This window comes from Aureobasidium melanogenum (genome assembly GCF_000721775.1).
Source record: "Aureobasidium melanogenum CBS 110374 unplaced genomic scaffold scaffold_27, whole genome shotgun sequence".
NCBI classification, from domain to species: domain Eukaryota; kingdom Fungi; phylum Ascomycota; class Dothideomycetes; order Dothideales; family Saccotheciaceae; genus Aureobasidium; species Aureobasidium melanogenum.
The window spans coordinates 77,268-93,842 of NW_024470079.1; the positions used below are offsets into that span (position 1 = coordinate 77,268).

General features: G+C 49.4%; 7 protein-coding genes across 7 annotated transcripts; 6 read left to right on the plus strand and 1 right to left on the minus strand.

Annotated features, from left to right (window-relative positions):
* Positions 1-59: 59 nt before the first annotated feature.
* Positions 60-2,141, plus strand: M437DRAFT_58026 (MFS general substrate transporter; the record flags this gene model as incomplete). The annotated part of the gene is made up of 9 exons (XM_041023319.1): positions 60-98; positions 209-427; positions 483-673; positions 725-762; positions 1,039-1,112; positions 1,163-1,313; positions 1,364-1,505; positions 1,575-1,789; positions 1,867-2,141. The coding sequence occupies 9 exons, from the start codon at positions 60-62 to the stop codon at positions 2,139-2,141; spliced, it is 1,344 nt and encodes a 447-aa protein (XP_040876032.1).
* Positions 2,142-2,282: 141 nt separating this feature from the next.
* Positions 2,283-3,193, minus strand: M437DRAFT_87964 (uncharacterized protein; the record flags this gene model as incomplete). The annotated part of the gene is made up of 2 exons (XM_041028741.1): positions 2,283-2,847; positions 2,901-3,193. The coding sequence occupies 2 exons, from the start codon at positions 3,191-3,193 to the stop codon at positions 2,283-2,285; spliced, it is 858 nt and encodes a 285-aa protein (XP_040876033.1).
* A 396-nt stretch (positions 3,194-3,589) lies between these two features.
* On the plus strand, positions 3,590-5,434 carry M437DRAFT_57671 (acetyl-CoA synthetase-like protein; the record flags this gene model as incomplete). The annotated part of the gene is made up of 4 exons (XM_041023260.1): positions 3,590-4,103; positions 4,156-4,547; positions 4,599-5,279; positions 5,342-5,434. 4 exons carry the CDS (start codon positions 3,590-3,592, stop codon positions 5,432-5,434), a joined length of 1,680 nt encoding a protein of 559 aa, XP_040876034.1.
* A 489-nt stretch (positions 5,435-5,923) lies between these two features.
* Positions 5,924-7,463, plus strand: M437DRAFT_57801 (S-adenosylmethionine decarboxylase proenzyme; the record flags this gene model as incomplete). Its single annotated transcript, XM_041023279.1, has 2 exons — positions 5,924-6,038; positions 6,091-7,463. The coding sequence occupies 2 exons, from the start codon at positions 5,924-5,926 to the stop codon at positions 7,461-7,463; spliced, it is 1,488 nt and encodes a 495-aa protein (XP_040876035.1).
* A 2,521-nt stretch (positions 7,464-9,984) lies between these two features.
* Positions 9,985-11,031, plus strand: M437DRAFT_78473 (uncharacterized protein; the record flags this gene model as incomplete). The annotated part of the gene is made up of 1 exon (XM_041026992.1): positions 9,985-11,031. One exon carries the CDS (start codon positions 9,985-9,987, stop codon positions 11,029-11,031), a length of 1,047 nt encoding a protein of 348 aa, XP_040876036.1.
* Positions 11,032-11,702: 671 nt separating this feature from the next.
* Positions 11,703-14,045, plus strand: M437DRAFT_57919 (acetoacetate-CoA ligase; the record flags this gene model as incomplete). The annotated part of the gene is made up of 5 exons (XM_041023299.1): positions 11,703-11,816; positions 11,889-12,672; positions 12,722-13,432; positions 13,483-13,823; positions 13,884-14,045. The coding sequence occupies 5 exons, from the start codon at positions 11,703-11,705 to the stop codon at positions 14,043-14,045; spliced, it is 2,112 nt and encodes a 703-aa protein (XP_040876037.1).
* Positions 14,046-14,637: 592 nt separating this feature from the next.
* On the plus strand, positions 14,638-15,435 carry M437DRAFT_58083 (RmlC-like cupin; the record flags this gene model as incomplete). The annotated part of the gene is made up of 1 exon (XM_041023334.1): positions 14,638-15,435. The coding sequence occupies one exon, from the start codon at positions 14,638-14,640 to the stop codon at positions 15,433-15,435; it is 798 nt and encodes a 265-aa protein (XP_040876038.1).
* Between the last annotated feature and the right edge of the window lie 1,140 nt (positions 15,436-16,575).

The window sequence follows — 16,575 nt, forward strand, 5'->3', positions numbered from 1 at the left end:
TGGCCGAGAGCCATGAGGAGCATACCACAGTCGAAAAAAAGAGATGGTACAGATCAAGCATGTTCAATGCGTGCGTGATTGGTATGGTGGGATTCATGGTAAGTGATAAGGGTCTTGACAGCACGAGTCAACTTCCACCATGTGGTGACCACATCAGTACATTCTCTTCCACACAAGCAACATACTAACTGTATTTCAAACGTGAAAGGCGCCAGGGTTATGGAATGCGATGAACTCATTGGGAGCTGGAGGCGCTCAAAAACCTTTCTTGGTCAACGCGGCCAATGCCCTGGTCTTCGGCTTGATGGGCTTTTTTTGTCTGTTTGGTGGCCCCATTGCCAACCGCATCGGCCTCAAATGGACTCTGGTTCTCGGAGCTGTAGGCTATCCTGTCTACAGTGCTGGTCTCTATACCAACAATAGATATGTACGCTTGAACTCTACGTGTGACAAGCCACGTTAAACACTAAATGTGGTTACAGGGAAATGTCTGGTTCGTCCTCGTTGGTGCTGTAGCTTGTGGTATCAGTGCCGGACTGTTCTGGGCTTCAGAAGGAGCTGTTGCGCTGGGTTATCCTCCACCAGCCAAACGTGGACAATATATGAACATCTGGCTTGTGTTCAGGACTGGAGGCCCCATCTTGGGAGGTGCCATCCTTCTCGGCCTTAATCAGTGTGTTTGCTCGATGTCCGTATCTTTCTGAATTCGCTAACTTTTCTTCAGCTCTGCTAATCAGAAATCTAAAGGCAAAGTGGGTTACCGTGAGTACTATGCCTCCCTGCGTCCGTCCATACTGTTAGAGACTATCACAATTCGCTGTTGAACTCCTCCTCGCACCAATGAACAATGCCATCAAGAGCTGTCAAAATGCACAGTTGTATTTCGGACATGAATCTGGCCATAGAGATAGCCTTCCTCATGGTTCTCTCTGTGGAAACCACATTTTCTCCGCAAGTATTGTGCATCTCTACAGCTTTACTGTGACAGTCTTTAGCATACGAAGAGGCTACATACTCATCTGACTGACTTGGGCTTAGAGACCTATCTTGTTTTCATCGCCCTGCAATGCCTTGCTGTGCCTGTCGGGTTGTTGTTGTCACCGCCTGAGAAGGTAAGCTTGACTGCAATTTGTTCTTGATGGCACGACTGACCTTTGCACAGGTTCAACGAGCAGATGGCAGTGAAGTAAAGATCGTACAGGAAAAGTCATTCGCGGCCGAGCTTCGGGCTCTTGTTGCTGCTTCCAAGAGACGTGATATCCTTCTCTTGCTGCCTGTATTCTGGGCTGCTTACTTCAATCAATACTCCGGAAGTGAGTACTCATCGCTATCAACATAATCATGCATCTTTAACACCCATCAGACTTCCAAACTTACTATTTCGGCCTTCGCGCAAGATGTCTAATCGGCTTCCTAACAAACTTCAGTGGCATCCTCTCCTCCTTTCTCGTCAGCACCCTCCTAGACTATAAACCTTGGCCCGTCAAGAAGAGACTAAACGTCTGGTAAGCAACCCTAACCCTAGTCTCCACTTCCCCCTTCCAACCCACAGCGCTCTCTAACATCACTCAAAGTTTCTTCTACGTCCTCTTCTGGCATCTCCTAGCTTGGTCCTACGGCTGGGCCATCCAAGAAAAATACACAAAATCTCAACCAGTCTGGGATTGGACAGACCCCGGCTTTGTGGAAGGGTTTTTCGTCCTCGTGTTTTGGGATTTTGCTCAGCAATCCCTTCAGAACTTCTTATACTATTTCCTCTCGACGAAGACTGATAATATTTCAGAGTTGTGTAAGTCTCTCCTACCCATCCATCATCTCTCTCTCTCTCTTCTCTGCTTTGTTGCTCGGCGTACTGACTGGATGCAGCAAGGTTTTCTGGTATCCTAAGAGGTCAGGAGAGCTTTTCACAAGCGGTGAGTTTTGGTATTAATACTAGGGATTGGAAAGGCGGAAGGGTTCCTCTTGCTGTCAATACTGTGCTTTTGGGGCTTGCGGTGGTGCCTACGTGGATTGCATTGCAGGAACATGTTCCTGTTGAGGGAGCTAAAAAGTTTGAAGATGTGAGTGAATTGGCGGAGCAAGTCACTTCTGAGGAAGACAAGATGAAGTTTGCTGTTAGGCAGACGGCTACGGAAGTTTGAGGAACAATCACAGGAGATGATTAGTTAGCACTTTCTGAGAGGATGCGTTTGAACAGAAGTTCAATTCACTGAAAAGGTACTACTTGTTGGGTTAGCCTAAGAAACAGGGGTATCCTTGATACAGAAAGTCAATCAATCAAATCACGAAAAGACAGCTCTGCCACCATTAGGACTGCCCTTTCCCCTCTCATACAACCACTTGCTGTTCAACGACACCGTAGCCTTGCCAGTCGCCAACCCCGACGAACTACTTCCCAAACTACTGTCCAAAGGCGAAGCTGTTCTTGCTGCGGTAGCACCTCCCACTGCCTTTTGCATCAGAGGACTAACAGAAAAGGGACTGCCAGAAGGGCCTTTACTGACACCCAAACTGCTTTGGTCGAATGAGGATGGGCTAGCCTTGTGTGACATTGGCGAGCCTGAGGCGTGTTTCTGAGCACTGGAACGAGGTGTAGAAGAGCGCGAGTATCTGGGAGGGGTAACGTAGCCAGGGGAACCAGCAGGCAAAGGAACAGTTTGAGGTGTTAGGCCGAGGAGTTGGCGTTGTTCTCTGGTGAGAGGGATGTCTGTCATTTCGTCTTTGGGGCGGAAGAGTGGCATGAGGGCGAGTGAGATGTTGAGGACGGGGATGCAGCGGAGGACGAGGGTAGCCCAGGTTGCGTATGGATCCATGGACTTGAAGGAGGCAGTCAATGCCGTGGGAGTGCTGGTCGAGAGTAAGTATTAGACACTCAATCTAGCAAATGAATCTAGTCTTACTAGTCAGAGAGCATGCCGGGAGCAAGCAAGAGCACCAACAGAGCAACAGCATTGACAACAATAGCATGTGCATTGTCCGAAGTAAAAGTCGAGGCATTCTTGCGACGATTGATGTCGTCCATGTTGGGATGACGCCAGGTTCCAGGAGTTTCGACCTTTGTGGTTTCAACCTTTGTAGGTTGTTGCTGTGACTTTTGTGGTGTCGAGGGTGCTGACGAGGGTCGCAACGGAGTTGTAGGAGCGACGAAGCGCGATTGTGCCGGGCTCGGCTTCATGACTGCTGTCGAAGACATGGTGTGTTGTGTGTGAGAGAGATCAGAGGGTATAGAGTTGGCTGCTGTGTGTTGTCGAGTGCTGCAGGGGTTAGTAACGGGGATCCGGGTTAGCGCTTCTGTTAGACACGGCGCATGGCGTAACAACAGTCGAATCTTGCTGTAAGCAGGTTTGCTGCTGTCTCTATGGCTATTGGTAAAGTGACTGCGGTCGTTGTGTTTCCTGATCTTTGTTCGGCGCTGTGTTGATTCTCGAGCTTGGCACTGGTTTCCACGGTCGCCTTGTGGCTGTGCTCATGCAAGCCCCACCGGCCATCTGACTGCTGACATCCGACATGTCATTTAGAGGACGAGAAGACCAATCTTCTTCCTTCTTCTCAGATATCGGTCTTGCAGGACAAGTCCCTGAGATTCAACATGGCCAATATGATTGAGCAGCTGGATGCTCTCATCGCAGATACCCTCTCGGCCTGGAATATCTACACCACCCTGATTGCCTTGGCTCTGTTTACATTTGTAGCATATCCACTCATCTTCTGGGCTGAGCCCGATACTCATCCTCTGCTTCTTGCTCGTCAAGCTGCCGCATCTCCTGTCCGTCAGCCACGTGAGTCTGCTGTGTACCGCTCGACTGAAGTCCCTCATGGCTACGGCTTGAAGACTGGTCTTTCGGTTCGCGCTCCCGGTGCTCCCAAATGGACTGCTGGCAAGGATGGTGATCTCAGAGATATCTGGCGTGAGGCTGTCAACTCCTCAGCCTCTCCTGCCGCCAAAATCATGTCTGTTCACGGAGGCAATTCCATTGCCGAGTGTGACTTGAGCAAACTTTCGAAAACCATCAACATTATTGGCTCGCATTTGCAAAAGGCTGGTGTCCAAAAGGTCGCCATCTACACGCCAAACTCGGTCGAGTACCTTCTCACCATCTTTGGTAAGAAACACTGTGCTCTTTCTTGGTATTTTGTTGCTAACGGTTTTGAAAGCCTGTTCATTCTATGGTCTGACTCCTATCCTTGTGCCTTTCAACCAAGAACATGCTATTGTTTGCAAGCTTCTTGAGCAGACACAGGCACAAGCTGTAGTTGCTACTGCTGGCTCCCTGCCACTTGCTGGTCTTACTGAAAGTGTTTCTTCTCTGCGTCATGTCATTTGGGTTACAGATGCCGCCAACAAGCACATGGATTGGCAAGGTGCCCCAGAAAACGAGACCAAGGGCAAGCTTGCGGTAGATGTCTGGGACAATCTGGTGACAGAGGCTTCTTCAACAAGCAGTGAACTGCCCAAGAATGACGATAGTGTGGTCCCTGGCAATTTGATCTTCCTCTGGCAAACAAGCCCTAACTCCCCTGCGGAAGTGGTCGAGTTCACCCAGAAGGTAAGGAGCCAGGGTTCATATAACTACAAAGCGATCACTAACAACGTGTAGAACATGGTTGCAGCTATCGCTGCTCTGATCTCTGCCCTCCCCCAGCGCCAGCGTCTGGGACCTTCAGATCTTGTGCTGCCGGCTGATTCGTTCAGCCATTCCTACGTTTTGTCTTTGACCATGGCCGCACTTTTCAGTCACAGCTCTCTGATCATCAACTCTGTCGCAGGCACTGGCGTTGATCTGTCTCTTGCTATCCGTGGTTCGCCTACAATTGTCATTGCTTCGTCTGAATCTCTTGCAAACGTGCACCAGACTTATATGTCGGGAGCATCCTCTGGCCTCCACAAGATGGTACACTCAAGCCATGGTCGAGCTCTGGCCGCTGGTCGCATGCCTGGAGAGGACCTGCTGTACAGAATGGTTGCTCCAAAAGGAAACACTCTCGGCACATCGGCCGGTAAGCTGCGTCTTATTTTCGCATCCGAGAGAGCCGGAACCGGTGCTGCGACTTTGAGCAGTGCCGCCCTTCGTGATCTTCGCATAATCACACGCTCCAGAATCTGCTACGCCCTTACAGCTCCTTCGGTGGCAGGTGCTGTCGCGCAAACCAACATCTATGACTACAGACATGACGACCGCCCTGGACACAGCCACTTTGGTGCTCCTTTGAGCAGTGTCGAGATCAAGCTTGTGGACAAGGACGATAACAAGGTTGATGGCACCACGCCCTCGGGCGAGGTAAGTATTCCATGACTATTTGTCCTGATCAGTGATACGTGCATACTAACGTATTCCTATAGATTGTTGTGTCTGGTCCTGCTGTCGTTGGAGGTGAAAGCAAGCTTGGAGTGAAGGGTATCTTCCACGAAGACTGTACCTTAGGCTACGCGTGAGCGTGATTACTTATCTCAAAAGTATCGATGATATTCAACCTGCTTGTATGCATCTCATGGCAGTCGTAGAAATATTGCCTAGTTAGGTAAGTGTTTGGAAGCGCATACGCTAGGGCTCGCAGCGAATCGGAAGAAACTTGCGGCTCCATATTTGTGGGGGCGGGATCAGCGATGACCAGCGGTGACATCGCCAAGACTTTCAACATATGCCGTGTGGAAAAAAATAACGAAGCGACGCTGTGTGTGAGTCTCTACTACAGCACGCGCAGCCTACAACCTGTCATCTCATTGTTCCTGAGGCTTCTTGTCTCGCTCCTATACCAGTCCCGGTACTTCACCAGGGTATCCGGGCTCCATCGATCGTCAAAATTCCACGGCAAAAGTCCCCAGCAATTCCTCTGTCGGCCAGGCCTCCATAACGTCCCTTCAAAGGCATCCTACAACACCCGCTTGTTGCTGGCGTAAGCCAGCCTCCCCTGAAAAGAAGTCATGGTCAACATCGATATCCCTAATGACTACACTGTCTCGCCCTCGACGGCTACTCCTCACTTGACAATCAACCGCGACGTCACCATCGATCTCGACTCAACCAACGCCTTTGAAGGTCAGCTCGCGTGACGAACCTCTACCAAGTGCCTGTCTGATTGTAGTTGCAGGTCCCGAGAAGCTCCTGGAAGTATGGTTCAGCCCTTCTGCCACCTCCCTTCCTGAGGGAGCCAAGCCTTATGGTCTGAAGGCCGTTTCCTCAGACACATGGAAAGAGATGCTCGACCTGGTGAACTGCAAGGTTCTCTCAATCATTGGACATGGGCACATGGACGCCTACCTCCTCTCCGAGTCCAGCATGTTTGTTTTTCCCCACAAGCTCGTCCTCAAGACCTGCGGCACCACCACTCTGCTGTACGGTCTGCCAAGAATGCTCGAGATTGCTGCTCTCGAGGCAGGCTTCCCTGGTACCAAAGCCGACCTTTCCGCCGCCGTCCCTGCCGCCGCTACTCCTCACCGCGTCTTCTACAGCCGCAAGAACTTCCTGTACCCTGACCAGCAGCGTGGTCCCCACCGTAGCTGGCGCGATGAGGTCAAGTTCCTTGACCAGAGATTCTTGGGAGGCAGTGCCTACATGATTGGAAAGATGAACGGCGAGCACTGGTACCTTTACATCACTGGTCCCAACACTCAGCTCACTCCTCCTGCTACTCCTGAAAGAGAGACTCCTACCAAGATCCTTGACTACCCTGAGCAGCTTGCTGCCGAGAAGGTCAACGCACAAATCGATGAGTCTCAAGACGAGACACTGGAGGTCCTCATGACCGACCTCGACGAGCAGAACGCTCGCCAATTCTATCTTGAAGATGCCAGTGCTATCGCTGAGGGCAAGTATCTCAAGCAGTCTCAAGACGCCCGCAAGGATGCTATCGCTCACCTGGGTAACATCAACGGAGATGATGATGTCGACGTCTTTGCGCAGACCACCTCTGACCCTTCTGAGAAGCTAACCTTCCCTGAGGAGTTGACCACTGAAGGTCACACTCTGGGCTCCGTCGTCTCTGAAGCCTGCGGTTTGGCCGACGTCTACCCCGTGTCTAAGTACCCCGAGGCCAAGATCGACTCTTACCTCTTCACTCCCTGTGGATACTCTGCAAACGGTGTCGTCCCTTCAACTGGAGAGTCCGGTTCAGCCCACTACTTCACCGTCCACGTTACTCCTGAGCCTCAATGCTCCTACGCATCTTTCGAGACCAACGTTCCTGCCCGCCAGACCGGACGCGAGACTCACGACATCGTCGTTCAGGTGGTCAACATTTTCAAGCCCGGCCGCTTCAGTGTCACCGTCTTCGAAGCTAAGACCGACGAGGACGGCTACGGCAGAGCAAGAGTCAAGAAGGACAAGAACATGGACAACATTGCTGGTTACCGCCGCGTCGACCGTATCGTCCACGATCTCGAGGGCTACGAGTTGGTCTTCAGATACTTCGAGCGTCTGGACTGGAAGGGTGGTGCCCCTAGATTGGGCGAATACATGCTGTAAGCAAATTGGCACACCTTGCTTTGGGCGAAATGCCCTTCTGCGAACTGCCCTATTTACACATTGACATAGTAAAGGTCTTCCGGACTTGACCACCAGCCAGTCCACTCTTGGATGATGGCATTACATCGCACAGCGCCTCGGTTCCGTATATTCGATTGTATAGGTCTCGGCGTAAATGCATGTTCCAAGCAGATGAGAGAGTAGTAATAGAAGAGAAAGATTTTGTTTTTATCACGGCCGAAGAACGAAGCGAAAACAATTCCTGTCATTTCCTTATTTGGTTTATCGAGCGGCTCAGTTTGCTTTTTTGTTATCGTTAAGCAGTATCTAAGTCTTTTCCAATCGATAGAAACGCTGGATTGCGCACATGGTATACGATCGCTGATCAATACCTTCGATCATCAGGAACAAGTTCGGATTCACAGCAAGACGTTTTTGCTGGGCAAGCGCTCGTAAATCCTCAAATTATTCTGAATCAGGAGCTGCAAGCAGGGTCATGCCACCTCCTCGTGCTCTTGGTGTTCAGTTGCCACCAGGTATACACGGCTCGACTTTCAATACTCAATTCTGCGACCGGTAAGGTCTTAGATGTATCGATATTGACGAAGATCATCTTGTTCGCATAATGTTGCTGTAGATCCCATGTACAGTAGAGAAGTAAGCATGATCCAGCCGTACGACTTCAAGAACGTTAGTGATGCGACACTTATCCTCCCGCTGGCACCACGAGCCACCAGAATGTCTTGGAGCGTTATGTGGCAAAGCAAGTCATTTCTGAGACCTTGAATGTTTCTCTCTTCGACAACATGTCAACATCGCCGACGAGTCAACAATTTTTCTCAGACGCCTGACATCATGACCTTTGGTATCCCTAATCTCGCTACAGCGATATGTTTGCTGCTATTTTGGAGGTAGATGCAGCACTGTTTTGATAGGGGCGCTCTTGCGTATCGATGGCAACAGCGCAAAAGCCGTTTGTCTTGTCGATTGTAAGGAGATTGTCGGCAACGTTTGGTGAGGGGGCAGGGGCAGTGAAATCAGCAGGCTGGGATTCTAGGAAGACACGAAACGGTGCTTGTGACGATGTTCGAAAACCGCCTCTTCTCGAAAATGCATTTTGAGCAAAAAGAGCAAAAGCAGGAAGGTTAGCAAAAGAATGTCTAGAATGTGGATGGTGGGTGGGTTGCCCGCAGGTGTAAATAGTGGTTCACAATGTCTCGGCAGAGTAGCGCCATCGCATGCGGAGCCTTTTTTTGCATCTCTTCCAAATCTCACACTTTTTTCGAGAATCGAGTCAAGCCGTGTGATGCCGTGCATGACGCTTGACGGTTGCGTTTTTGTTGCTGCACTGACTGCATCGCTGACGTGAATAAGGGCTGAGCAACAAGTTCCCTCGGCAGGACCGAGTAGGCAGTGGCAGGAGGCCAAGCAGGAGCAAGGGAGAACACGACTAACCCACCAAACCGATCCAGAACCTTTTTTGGCAACAAGACATCACAATCGATTGTACGTATCATGACATGGCGTTGCTGAGCCGTTTGATAAGGCCACGCGCAATCCTCAGGAACAAGGATTCGAGTCCTCGTACAAGCACGGCAGAGAAGTTTTTTGCTCTCTACATGAGCACACGTACCCATTGATGAGGTGGAGTTGCAGTTCTTTGGGGACCTGAACAACCTTGCAAGCAGCGAGATAGACTCGAGGTTGGCGCGTAGAATTGCCTGCCGTTTGGCCAATCGGAATTGAAGTGTGCCTTTTCAACAACCAAATCTCTGGAACCATGCAGCGCGATGATCGACTCTCCCACGCAACTTCTTCGATTAAGCTCGGCAACCCGCTGAAACCGTTGGACAGGCACGGCTAGCACCAACGACTTTGTGCACTCTGTAGGAGGTTCCTACATGCTGATTGCTCGTCAAGGCTTGTGCCTGCCGCCCAAAATCGTAATGTAGGGGTGGAGCATTGGTGGACTGGGTACAGTAGCACGTACGTTTGTACCGTTTTCGACAAACGCATGATATCTTCAAAAAGCGTCGCGTTGCCGCATCCCACAAAGAGCAAACAAGGCCACTCATTCTCTTCGTGTGCACCGGTCGGACGCACCACCCACCCATCCCAAGCCATTCGTTATCCTCCAACTGCTAACCGTCTTTTGATTGCTATAACGTCTTCCCGACCTTGTCATTCTTTTCGGACAATCTGTTTCCGTAGTCTATTCATATTCACTTGCTCTTCCGCTACATTTCAGACCAACCACCCCCCAGCTTCACCCGATACTTTTGGACCCCTCCGAACAGACGAATATTCCGAGATCATCAACTATAAGCTACAAGCCAGTGGCCACTACCGCGAACACTGCGGGATCACTTGTTCACAACAAAGCCAATTAACGGTTCAGGACCCTTTGGCTGGGCATTGCTCCTCCGCCCACACTATTCAAAGTGTGCTTCCTTTCCTTCACCAACATTCGTACATCCCTTCGCTGTTGGTCAGCACCAGTCAGCGTGGTCACACCGCCAACATGGACATGTCAGCCGAGCCTGTGATTTCTACTGGTGACGTGGAGCGGCTGCTACACGCAACGTGCGTCAGGGGCGTCGATAAATCTGGACCCGCACCTGCACCCCTTCAGGAGAGGACGCTCGACTTCAAGATCCTCGTCGAGCCTCCTCTTATGTCAGCCACCATCACAGATCTCTGCAACGAACCTCTTTTCTTTTCAGGATATCTTTCAGAAGAAGAGCCAATGTCGTCCGACGATTCCAGTCTTTCATCAATGTCTATCAGCACCGTTGCCGACGAATTTATCGATGAACTCGAATCAAACTTTCCTGAACTCTTGGCCGAGGAATGCAGCTTTGTCGAACAAGTTCAATGTATTCAGGCTGAAGCTGTGACTCTGGTCTCGCCAGGCAAGGCCAAGATGGTTCGAGTCTCTAAAGTCAACATGAGTGCTTCATCGTCGTCAGCCATCAAAAGGCCAACAACCTCATCAAGTCTCAAGCCCAATGGCAACACATCACGTCTCAGCATCATATCAATCAGAGCACACAGCCACGATGGATCACTCGCATCCCCTAGGGTGGATTCCCCCACAATGCCTTCGACACCAGACCTCGAGACTGGCTCGTCTGGCTCTCAATCACCTACCTCCAGCCACACCCCTGCCACACCAGATTCTCCAGCCTCTGCCTACTTCGATGCTCTCACCAGCCCAGTATACGCTCCATGCCCACCCAAGCATCGCATGTCACGGAACGGGTATCACCTCAAGCTACCAGGCATGAGCAAACAGCGCCCTGGATCATCCCAGTCCATGATGTCAACTCCGCTATCTGCCCCCCTCACAGCACCATCTTCGTTCTTAAAGCCGAAGATGATCGCCAGGGGTGCTGCCGAGCGTATGGCTTCTCTTGATCTGCCACCCTACCCTCGCGACTCATTCCAACCACCTCCTCCGACCCGTTGGACCATCCGCAAGGACTCCGTCAGTTCCGTCTCTTCCAAGGAGACGCCCCGATTTCGACTCAAAAGAGCCGAGAGTGGAGTCTTGCCAACCTGGCGATGATCTTCTCTTATCACTGAATAATGTTACTACGACTTCTGCTTGCATATCATGAATTGGAAATGGGAAAATTTAGCGTTGTATTTAAGCTTTTTCGCTGTTCTTCTTTTTGGGTTTTATGTCCGTCTCTTGGGAGGGAGGATCGACTTCTCGATACTATCCATATACGTAGGATACGTTCGTCTGTTGAAACAATCTGAGGTCTTTTGTTTCTACTGTAGCTTCTTGCTACCATTTTCACATAACTTATCTTGTCGGTTGGGCAATTCTGGCTTTCCTTGATGGAAGAGGACCTGTTTTTTCCTATAGCTAGAAGAATTACATCTCGGAGAAAATGTATTCTTAGCCTTCGCATCCCTGCCACGTCCCTGCCTCTCTGAAGATCTTCAAACCTCCGAACAGAAACTCTGCTAGAGTACGGATATGTTCGTTCAAAATCTGTATTTAGGCTTCCCCGCTCCCCGTAGCCGAGGGATCTCGCAATGACGATTGAGGGGAGGAGCCGAGCCTCCAACCAACTCCAACTCGTTACGACTCTCTTGTCGCTAAGACACGCAGACACTTATTCATTTGTTGGCTCTTGTAAGTTTTTGGAATTGCCGTATGTGCCTGAGTGCATCTTTACGTGTCACGAATCTTGACTGAGGTGCAGCAGAGTTGACGTTCGCCTTATCATGGCTTCCCCATCCGTGATGCCCCGCAAGTTGTGGGAGCATCCGAATCCAGATGCTACCTACATGGCTCAATTCATTAGAGATGTTAACAAGAGGAGAGGGTTGAAGATGAAGGTGAGTTTTTTAAAAATCTATTAATACAATCAGAAATCGCATGTCGTGTATCGTGAAAGCTTACGATTGCAGACATTCCAAGACCTTCATCAATTCTCCATCAACCAACGCACCGACTTCTGGGCTGATCTGTTCGAACTCCATCCTCTAATTCATACTGGAAAGTACACTCAAGTCATAGATCCAAACGCCAGGATGGATTCAGTACCTTCTTGGTTTCCAGGCGTCAAGCTCAACTTTGCAGAAAACATCTTGTATACCGCAGACCCCAAGGACCCGTCTAAACGCACAACCACCGGCAAAGAAAGCGATAAAATCGCATTGACGGAGGTTCGTGAAGGCTGTACTGAAATTCAACACTATACCTGGAAGGACCTTCGTGCCAAGGTTGGATCACTCGCTCAAGCTATGAAAGCACATGGAGTTCGAAAGGGCGATCGAGTCGCTGTCGTTTCCTCTAACTCTACAGATACCTTGGCTGTATTCTTGGCTGTAACCACCCTTGGAGGTATTTTCAGTTCGAGCTCTACAGACATGGGCAGTCAAGGTGTTTTGCAACGACTTACGCAAATCGAGCCAAAGTGGATCTTTGTGGATGATTGGGCTGTGTATAATGGCAAGACTATTGATTTGATACCGAAGATGAAGGAGATTGTGGATGGAATGCTCAAGGCAAAGGCTAAAGACTTCCAAGGTCTTGTCAGTATGCCCAGGTTCCAGAGGAGACCGGCTGATGTGGGAGATGTGCCCAGGACTATGAGTTTGGCAGCGTATCTTGCAAAAGCTGGTGGCAATTCTGAGTTGCCGTTTGAGAAGGTCGATTTCAAGGATCCGTTCTTGATTGTTTATTCTTCGGGTACGTTTTATGCTCGATTTCCACTTGCAAGATCTGACAGGAATTCTAGGCACTACTGGTGTACCAAAATGCATCGTGCACGGCTGCGGACCAGTTCTGATCTCTTCAATGAAGGAAGGCAAACTTCACCTCGATTCTGGGCCCTCGATGGTCAACTTGCAATACACGACAACTGGCTGGATCATGTATTTGATGTCAACAATGGCACTCCAGCACGGCGCACGATCAGTCCTATACGATGGATCACCCTTCATACCCGATCTCACCACTTTCGTCCGTATGGTAGGAGAGCAAAAAGTCACCGATCTCGGCATCTCACCTCGATACCTACAAACTCTTGCTTCAGCATCTCCTCCCATCATCCCCAAGCAAGTCACCGATCTGTCCAACCTTCGTCGTGTATCAAGCACCGGCATGGTATTGCCAGAGTCTCTCTTCCACTGGTTCTACGATGAAGGTTTTCCTCCTTCTGTTCACCTCAATAATATCAGTGGAGGCACTGATGTGGCTTCTTCGTTTGCAATGGGTAATTTGTTGACTCCATTGTATGCTGGAGGTTGTCAAGGTCCTGGTTTAGGTATGAATCTGCAAGTCTACGATCAGACGATTGAAGGAGGTAAAGGTATCAAAGGAAAACCTTTGCCTGTCGGAGAAGCAGGCGAACTTGTTGTGACAGCTGCTTTCCCCAATCAACCTGTCAAGTTTTGGGGTGATGCGTCTGGACAGAAATACTTTGATGCTTATTACGCTCGCTTTGACAGTAAGTTTTTTCATCCTCTGATCTCAATATCAGCAGCTAACAAGTCGCAGACGTTTGGACCCACGGCGACTACATCTTCATCCATCCAAAGACCGGCGGCGTATACTTCCTCGGCCGTGCCGACGGCGTGCTAAACCCCTCAGGTGTACGTTTCGGCTCTGCAGAAATCTACAACGTGATAGAAACATTCTTTGGCGACGACATTCAAGACAGCATTTGCGTGGGCCAGCGACGCCCTACCGACAACGATGAAGCCGTCGTACTTTTCCTGCTCATGAAACCCGGCAAGAAGTTTTCGGAGTCGCTGGTTAAAGACGTCAAGCAAAGGATTGGTAAGGAGTGTAGTCCGAGACATATTCCCAAGTATGTGTTTGAGACGCCAGAGATACCTGTGAGTTTATCCCTACCCAGCTTTCAAGGCTACAAATTGCTAACGCTACGGCCAAAATAGACGACGGTCAACCTTAAGAAAGTAGAATTACCGGTCAAGAGAATTGTTTCTGGCGAAAAAGTCAAGCCGTCAGGGACTTTGCTGAATCCACAGAGTTTGGAGTATTACTACAAGTTTGCTAAGGTGGAGGAGTTGGTTGGTGGTGTCAAGAGTAAATTGTAGAAGATGTATGAGTACCTAGATGAGAGATAAAAGAATGAACAATTCGTTTCCAAGAGCAAATCGGATATCCGGATCGCAACTACAACGAGATGCGAGACGAGGTTGATTACCATTACTCGTGGAAGCTCTGAGCAAGACAAATAAAAGATGATTATATGAGCCCACGACGTTCTAGTCGCAAAAGAAATCAAGATTAAGAACGTTCTGCAAACATGAGCGACAACATGTTATCATATATGCTGGCCAATCAGAATTCACGTCGAGCTCTCACCAGCTTACAGAAAATTAGCCCACTTAAGCTGGATTTCTGAGCCGCAACAACGGCAATGACAAACCTTCGGGCCATAGAATAAATATATCATAATCAGCATCTGCCGTTGTCTTGTAAACATATATTCCTCTTCCAGACTTGGATTTCTGCATGTCGTCCCCATCGTCAGAAAACACACAACCTACTTCTTCGCCATCAAACTTCAAAACCTTCGCCTTTGTCTTCGGCATAGCAGCAATCACCGTGGCTCTCTTTACACCCCTACGAACCAACCTCCCAGCTTTATTCTCAAAGACATCAACTCCAGCACTTGCACGCACAATGTCTTCCACAAACAGTCCTTTGAAAATCGTCAAGCGTCCCTGGAATGCTCGTGGCCATGCTGACCACGGCTGGCTCTACACTTTCCACACCTTCTCCTTTGCATCCTACTACGACCCCAGCCACGAAAGTTTCGGACCCCTTCGTGTCATCAACGAAGACCGCGTGGAAAAAGGCACAGGATTTGGCACGCACTCCCACGCCGAATTTCTTATCTGGTCATACATTGTTAGCGGCGAACTCGAACACAAAGACAGCATGGGAAACCTCGAAAACCTCGTTCGTGGAGAAGTGCAATTTACCTCTGCAGGAACTGGAATCAGGCATTCAGAGTACAACCGCAAGCAAACCGAAGATGTGCATTTTTTGCAGATATGGGCTAAGCCCTACACCAGAGGATTGAAGCCTAGTTATGTGACTAGAAAGTTTACAGATGAGATGAAGGAAAACAAGTTGGTCAGGATTATGGAGGATCTGAAGAGACATGATGGAACAGACGCCAGCGATTCGCCTATCCCTTTGCATGCGGATCTGAGTATGGATGCTAGTATTTTGAGTCCTGGCAAGAGTGTTACTCATGACATTGTTGCCGAGGGCAAGAGAAATGTCTTTGTGCATCTTGTTATGGGTGGCCGTACACAGCCAAAGTCGGGAGGTGCAAAGATCAGAGTTGGTGGTGTTGAGTTGGGCGAGGGTGATGGTGCTTACATTACCAATGCTACCGGGCCCGGAAAGATCGAGGTTGAGAGTGTGGGCGACAAGCCTGCTGAATTCTTGCTATTCGATATGGGTCTGTAGTAGGTGAAGGAAGTTGTATCGTGGCATTTCGATGTCCGATCATATATCAATGGTAAAAACACATTTCATTTGCATTGGTGTGTTTATCTCCTTTGCTGTTGCAGTCGAGTCAAATCCATAAACAAGTAGGGCCGCTACTTATAGCATGCCTGACGCTTGTAGGTAGGTGGCACTTGCTCGTGTTGAGCTTCTGTCTTGATGCAATCAGCCAAGATTCATGCCATAATGACAAACTTGGTTTGACCAGGCGGAATATACATAGGAGCATCAGGCACGACTTGCCTGGACGTCATTCCAAAAGTCACCCACTTTGTCGTCGCCATGCGTAATTGCAGCAGAACGATCATTTAAGCAAGCGGTCTTTCTATAGCAGAATCAGACACGCTGCTCGGAGTCGTCCCTCCAAAATTTGGACAGCATCGAACGATTATTGTTCTCAATCTCAATCACGACAGCATGATGATTTAAGCGGGCGATATCATACACAAGCAACAGATAGACCGCTCCTGATCCTCCTTCCAAAAAACGGAGACGGACAAACAATTACTGTTTTTGAATCTCGATCCTAGCGGCATGATCTCCTGAGTAAGCGATGTTCTATAGCAGCAACAGACAGATCGTTCCTGATTCTTCTTCCAAAGAACGGACAGCATCGAACAGTCTCTGTTGCTGAATCTCGGTTCTAGCAGCATGACCGTCTAGTAAGCGGCATTCTGCAGCAGCAACAGACAGGCCGCTTCTGATCGTCTTCTTAAAAGATAAGACAACACGGATACATTTGTTGTTGCTAGTCATGATTGTAGCAGACTGATGGTCTGAGCAGGAGATATCCTGCAGGAGCAACAGACAACCCTCTCCTGATGGCCCTGCAGAGTATCGCCCACTTAGACTGATTCTATGACGATCATGGTAGCATGATGATTTGACCAGGCGATATTCCATATGAGCATCAGACAGACCGCTCCTGATCCTCGCACCAAAGATCTCTTGTTCATGCAGTCACTGTCATCAAATTCAATCGTGGCAGCATGATGGTTAAACGGAACGATATTCTGCAGGAGCAACACACAGGCTGCACCTGATCGTCATACGAAAGATCTCTTGTTCAAATGATCATTTTTACGAATTTCAATTGTGACA